General features: G+C 57.4%; 1 protein-coding gene across 1 annotated transcript; it reads left to right on the forward strand.

The window, feature by feature from the left end:
- Positions 1-917: 917 nt before the first annotated feature.
- AVPR1B (arginine vasopressin receptor 1B) lies at positions 918-5,876 on the forward strand (the record flags this gene model as incomplete). Its single annotated transcript, XM_080824474.1, has 2 exons — positions 918-1,863; positions 5,548-5,876. The coding sequence occupies 2 exons, from the start codon at positions 918-920 to the stop codon at positions 5,874-5,876; spliced, it is 1,275 nt and encodes a 424-aa protein (XP_080680600.1).
- Positions 5,877-7,208: the final 1,332 nt, after the last annotated feature.

A 7,208-nucleotide genomic window follows, 5' to 3' on the forward strand; every position in this document is an offset into this window, starting at 1 on the left:
CCACCCCTGCAGATTCTGGACCCTTCCTGAGCTAAGAGGAAGCCTGGGGCAGGGGACACCCCCAACAGCGCTGCCAGCCTTAGGGCCCCGCCTCCGGGAGTGACCACCCCCCCACTCGCCGCGTGTGCGCCTGTCCGAGGGGCTCCGGGGTGCAAGCAAAGATGAAGTCATCTCTGCGGCCAGGGGTCCGGCAGGCCTGTGAGTGCTTGTCTTCTGCTTCTCTCGCTCTGTCGCTGCTCCACTGCCCCGATGTCCCTTCTGTCGCCCCAGCCCCCGCCCCTCTTCCCAGCCTCTCCGGCCTCCTGCCCGCCGGGGATCCTCACTCCGCCCTCCTCTGCAGGAGCCAACCAGCTCGGAGGGGCCGCTGGGCTCCTGCTGCAAGCACATAAAACCCGCTTGGCTCCAGCCGCTGCGCTCCCTTCTCCACCGGTCAGGGCTCCTGACCAGGCGAGGGCTTCCCTGGGGCTTCCAGTCCAGTGGGCGACGCCGCTGGCCTGAACCTCGCCTCCAAGCAGGCTTAGGGACATTCACTTTCCGCTTCCAGAAAAGTTGGGAGAAAGTGAATTTGGGGTGGATTGGGAAGTGGTGGCAGCTTCTTCCCTTCCCGAAGTCTCACACTGCACAGCCTCACTCTTCCTTTCCTGACAGCCGTCTCCCTCCCTGAGGCCTCTTGCCCTTTGCTCCTAAGCTCCCCCCGCCCATTGTGCGATCAGCGTCCTTTCCTTCCTTATCTCTTTCACTCTCCTCCTCTCCATTTCTCCCTATTTTCACCTTCTCCCTGTCATTCCCCCTTCTCCTTTCTCGCCAACGAAACCTTCCCTTTCCCACTCCATTTCACCCATCAAACCCCTCCACTTGCCCCCACACTGTCCACCCCTCTCTCTCCCCCCTCCCCATCCCTCCCAGCAAAGTCAACCATGGATTCTGGGCCTGCCTGGGCTGCCAACCCCACTCCCCGGGGCACCTTGTCTGCCCCCAATGCCACCACACCCTGGCTGGGCCGGGATGAGGAGCTGGCCAAGGCGGAGATCGGAGTCCTGGCCACCGTCCTGGTGCTGGCGACAGGGGGCAATCTGACCGTGCTGCTGACCCTGGGACAGCGAAGCCGCAAGCGCTCCCGCATGCACCTGTTTGTTCTGCACCTGGCCCTGACCGACCTGGGCGTGGCGCTCTTCCAGGTGCTGCCCCAGCTGCTGTGGGACATCACCTACCGCTTCCAGGGCCCCGACCTCCTCTGCCGGGCCGTCAAGTACCTGCAGGTGCTCAGCATGTTCGCCTCCACCTACATGCTGCTGGCCATGACGCTGGACCGCTACCTGGCTGTTTGTCACCCGCTGCGCAGCCTCCAGCAGCCCAGCCAGTCCGCCTACCCGCTCATCGCCGCCCCCTGGCTGCTGGCTGCCATCCTCAGCCTGCCTCAAGTCTTCATCTTTTCTCTGCGAGAGGTGATCCAGGGCACTGGGGTGCTGGACTGCTGGGCACACTTCCGCGTCCCTTGGGGGCCTCGCGTCTACATCACCTGGACCACCCTGGTCATCTTTGTCCTGCCCGTGGCCATGCTCACGGCCTGCTACAGCCTCATCTACCGTGAGATCTGTAAGAACCTCAAAGTCAAGACACAGGCCCGGAAAGTGGAAGGAAGGGGCTGGAGGACGTGGGACAGGACCTCACCTTCTGGCCCAGCTGTGGCCACACGGGGGCTGCCATCCCGAGTCAGCAGCATCAACACCATCTCCAGGGCCAAGATCCAAACCGTGAAAATGACTTTTGTCATTGTGCTGGCGTACATCGCCTGCTGGGCACCCTTCTTCAGCGTCCAGATGTGGTCCGTGTGGGACAAGAATGCCCCTAATGAAGGCAAGTGTGTGTTGGTGGGGGAGGGGGAGAGGAAAAGAACAGAGAAAGGAGAACGGCAGGCTTCGGACAGGGTTCTAGAACTTCCCAGGGCCTGGCTGGTAACAGATGAGCGAAGGAATTATGAAAGGTGGTGCCCGGCCCCTGCACAAAGGGGCGGCTACAACTCCCACCCAGCCTACGGATGTCTGTGAATATCTTTGATGTAAAATTTCCATAGTTTAAATTTGGGGCACCCAATTTAAACATTTAACAATATTACGTGGTCTTAGCAAAATATGACTGTTGGCAGGTTTGGCCAACCAAGTAACTGCCAGTTTCACAGATGAGCATTAGAATCTAAGAATGACCGGGTTGAAATTTTCAAATTGTCCGGGATGACAATTGGTGGCCACAGCTGAGAGCTGTATCTCTCAGCACTCTCCCCTCCTGTGCCTGGGCATGACTTTGAACTCCTTCTCAACAACCACTTCCGATTAATTAGCCTATTGGCACATGACAACCCTGAAATGTCAAGTTCAACCCCCTCATTCTGCTAACGGCTCAGAGGGGAAAGGTGACTTGCCCAGGGCCACACAGCCAGTGGGTGGCAAAGTGAAAAGTTGAAAGTAGGCCTGCCATCTCCTTGTCTTTTTTCCCTTACCCCCTGCTCTGCTCATAATCCTGGATCTGGACATGGTGAGCTGCGGGGACTTCTTCCTATACATGAAAAACAAAACTTGATCCTGGGATCCTCCATGAAGACCATGTTCTGGTGGGCACAAAGGAGGCCTTGCTACTGTCATTTTTCTGGGGTGAGGTCGAGGGAAACCTGAGCTTTAGACACTGCAGGATGGTCCAGCCATCTGAGGGTGAGTGTGTACTCTGGGAGGTAGGGCTGTGTGTGGGCAGCTTAAATGTTGAAGACAATGTTCAAAGACATCCCTTCCTGCTCCCCTAAGAAGAGTGGGATGTGGGGACAAGAGCAAGTCAACTCGTCCGCGTGTTTGTGAATGGGGGTGTCTGGGTTCTCTGTAGTGCGAGTCATGTGCATAGCCCGGGATGTATAATGGGTGCATATGTAACCCTCTGAGGGAGGCCATGAGCACAGATTCTTCTGGAAGCTTCCGGAGAGTTTGCTGACCAGCAGACCCAGGCTACCAATTCCTACCAGCTCCCAGGGAATGGATCCCCATTGCTGTGTACTTTTGTTTCTAATCTCATTTTGCTCATCTTAGGACACACTCAAGACAAATACTTTGCTTTTCTGGAGAGACTAAATAAGGGCCAGGCTGTTCATGAATTGAACACAGGTCCTCAAGAGAAGTGTGAAAACAACACCAACCATTGTGGTCCCAATTTGTCCCCTCTTTTGGACATCCCTCCGGACAGGAGGCTATTTGCAAATTACCCTTTAAGCAATGAATGCATTGATTCTAACTGACCATAGGAAACCCACCCACCCCCGCTCTAGTCAAGCACAGAATAGAAGAAAGAACAGTGCCAAGCACATTTGGTCCTCAGTGCTTACCGGAGGCCTTCTCTGCTTTATGTCTGAGTAACCTGAGATGCAGGGAGGTGAAATAACTCGTCCATGGTGCCGCTGCTGGGAAGACATGGTGCCGGGACCCGAATCGAGGTCATTATGGCCCGAGCATTAGCCAAGACCTGGCTTGACTTTCAACAATTCAGCTTAGCCAATGGCAGTTGGCAGGGTGGGGCGGGGGGCGGTAGAGAGTCATTTGTCCCTTCATCGAGGAACCTCCCAGAAGATGGAGACCCTGCCACCCAGTCAGTGTGGGCTTCCCTGCCCCCCGTGTCACTACCCCCAAGACTGCCCCTTAGTACGGCCCTACACGCCTCACCTTCCTAGTGACTTACCACTAAACCAGGGCTGCTCTGAGCAGGGAGGGCAGGAACAACGTGTTACCTTACAAGGCAACGTGCTCTCTCTGAAAACTGGAAACCCTTTGAGGCCCTTCTAGTTGGGCTGAGATCCACCATTACTTTAAACTTACTTTCCAGGACACCCAGTTCCTTTCCATAGCATTCCGGCTTCTGGCCTCCTGTCCGTGAGTCTCTGGTTGGAGCCCGTCTGCTGGTCCTTGCTCTGCCCCCGACTGTCTGCTGAGGTCCTGCCGGGAAGCAGTCCAGGTCCGCCCTCTAGGCCTGAGAGGTGGACGCTCTGCAGACCCTGGCACTCGGGCCCTATTTCCAGCCCCTGCACTGGGCTTGGCTCCGAGGGAGCCCGGTCAAACAGATGTTTCCCAGGCGAAGGCACTCACGGAAACCCTCAGTCCCTGTCCTCATCGAGGGCGAGGATAGGGTGAACACCACCCCCTTAGCCAAAGCAACTTCCCACATCTTCTGCAGCTTCCTGGTGTTGTGAGCCGGGGAGCAGGCCCGAATGTAGGGAAGATGAAGGAGGCTCCGTTCGCTGTCGGTCCTTCCTGCACGTCTAGGTGCTCCCTGCTGGCCCCACTTCTCTGCCCTCCATGGGTCCATCCAGGCCCAGATGCCTTCAGCTTCTCACCATTGTGCTTTATGTCTTCACCCCAGCGTCCTGACCCCGCACCTTCCCTTTGCTGGGGCCACACCCCGGAACACAGCTATGGGCCAAGTGCCCAAGGAACCGGAGACTCTGAAGGTCTCATCGTGCTCTACAGAGTAGGCAGTTGAGTTTTGCCTTTGAGTTTGTTGCCTGAAACTGCACAAGTGTGCAGGATGGCTGCCCTGGAGTCGGTGGGGCCGGCTTCACGTCTGTGCCACAACCCCTAAGGTTCCGTAGAGCTTTCACCTTGCTTTCAGTGATTCCACAGCTTCTGCGGAAGGTTCCGCAGTGTGCAACCTGCGCCACGCCCGGGACGTAGGGCAACCCGCGGGCGGTCAGAGCCCGTCCCGGAAGCCGTCCCGCTGGCCCGTGGGGCTCCATGTGTGATCTTCAGAAAGAATTTCGTGTCTGGGAGACATCTGATCAGCCTGCACGCGCCCATTTTGACTGTCTAAGAGAGAAATGAGTTTTTCCCTGCAGGACGGTGCATTCCTTGGGTATAATCCCTGAGGATACGAGCAAGTATTCGTCTGGAACGGGATGCTTGGGGGCCCCGTTCCTAGCGGCTGCCCCTCCACTGCAGTCAGAGATGAGGCCGTGGGACCTGCACGGAGGCGCATGGGGCTGATTGCCTTCCCAGGCCCCCGGCAGAGGCCTAGCACCGTCAGGGCTCCCATGCCCTACTCCTGAGTGACAGGATGAACGACGCTGCCCCGAGGGGTCAAGGAGGACAGAGTCCGGAGGACAGCGTGCACCCATATCTTCGACATAAATGAGAACACGGGTCAAAGGGGCCTGAACTTGCTCTAGAATCACGGTTATTTTCCATTAAGTGAGGCAAGTTCTGGGTTTTGGAACAACGCGACACCATCTCCCGTTTGGACTAGTCCTGTCCCTGACTCTGTGTACGCCTCAAAAGCCAACTTGGAGCAAACCTTAGCTCAGACCCTTACCCCGTGGTCCCAGATGAGATCCAGTGACATTCGCCTCTGGAGCTGGAGTCCCAGCTCCAAGTCCCAGCTGTGTTCCTTTCCGCTTCTAGAACCCGAGGAAGTCCTTTCTCCCCTCTGGGAACTCAGTTCTGTGCAGTGGGGTCTTGTAATCTCTCCCAGGTCCCACCCAGCTTGGTAATTCTCAGGCTTCTTGTGCTTCTCCTTCTACAGATTCAACCAACGTGGCCTTCACCATCTCCATGCTCCTGGGCAACCTGAGCAGCTGTTGCAACCCCTGGGTCTACATGGGTTTCAACAGCCACCTGCGGCCGCGCCCCCTGCGCCGCCTGGCCTGCTGCGGGGGACCCCGGCCCCGGCCCTGCCCGCAGCTCTCCAGCGACAGCCCCTCGGGCCGCCACACCACGCTGCTGACCTGCCCCAGCGGCCTGCACACCCTCACACTCAGCCCCAGGCTCCGTGGGGGGCCCGGGTCCGAAGGCTCCCGGAAGGGCTCAGTGCAGGTGCATGGCGAAGCCTCCACTGAGACCATCGCCTTTTAGGGAACCGTCGCCCGTGGGGCTAGCAAGGATCTCTGCCCGTGGCAACACTGGCTGTAAAAGTTGGGAGGGCCCGGGTTGGAGTTAGGGGGAGCCCACTTTGAGGCAGGGTCAGGGGGCCAAAACGGCTGCCTTACCTTTGGTGTTACTGGTGCCTCTGGTATGCGGGCGGACCCTCGTTTGCTCCCAGTCTCACACCTTGGGAATCGGGGAGAGTCAAAGCTTCTGCTTCCCTGACTCTGGGCATTCACAGCGTGCCTGGGAACCCACTCGTGTGGTCCATGTGGTGCCCCAGGTCTCAGGCAGGCCTAGGACGGCAAGGGGGTCCAACAGGGGAAAAGGACTCTGGCTGGTCTCCTGACTTGTCTCTTTGTCCCCACCCTACCCTGAAGAGCACACTTGGTGCAACCAGGAGTGGGGAGAAGTGAAAACCCCGGAGAAGGGTCTTATTTCTCTACTGGATCCTGGATTTGTTTGTTTTCTAAGGGGAGGCTTCTTTCAGGAAGGAAACCAAAGAGGAGGATGGGAACGGCAGGTGCACCAGCTTTGCCCGCTGTGCCGGCCTATCTGCTGAAGGGAGATGGAGGACTTAGTGCAGCACCTGTAGCTAGGAAAAATCCACGGACGCTAGTGTTTCCCCCCCACCCCATCATTCACCTTTATAGGTTGGCGGCCAGGGCAAAGCAGACCCTCGGGGTGGGACACGCTGGGAGAGAGCAGGTGAGAGAGGGAGGAAAGAAGATAAAAATGAGCACAGTAAGAGTGGACGAAGTTTCTCTGAGGCAGCATGGCTTGCTGGCTCTCCTTCCTCCCCCAACGGACCCACACGGCGCCTTCCTCTGGGACACCCAGAGGAGACATCCTTACAGAAAGTCCGGCTGGATCTACGCTCTGGATTTCCTTGAGGCCTTTCACAGCTTCACTGCGAGCCATGCCTGGCGTGATGAAGTCAGGAGCTGAGGATTTGAGACTCAGCTCTGCCTTCAGGTGCCTGTGTGTCCCCGGGCAGGTCCCCTCCTTTCTCTGGGCCTCTGTCTTCTCACCCGTTAGGACAGAGATGATCAACTTGCATCATCATGTACCTTCATCTTTTCCATCTCTACCCTATCATGACTTTGCCAGACTGGGCGTGGGGCTACAGTAGAGCCTTTTCTAACCAACAGGCTCTAGAAGAATTTTCATGACAACTTTCTTGACAATGACATTTATACCCTTGGACTCAATTCTGGTGAGTGCGGGTCCTGCCGTGGCCGTGCAGTCCGTTGCCCTCAGTTCTGTGATGTTGAAACTGGGAGCAGCAGCCAAGCAGGTGGCCTCTGGGGCTTTGCCCTGTTC

The sequence above is a fragment of the Martes martes genome (assembly GCF_963455335.1).
Source record: "Martes martes genome assembly, chromosome: 15".
Lineage (NCBI taxonomy): Eukaryota > Metazoa > Chordata > Mammalia > Carnivora > Mustelidae > Martes > Martes martes.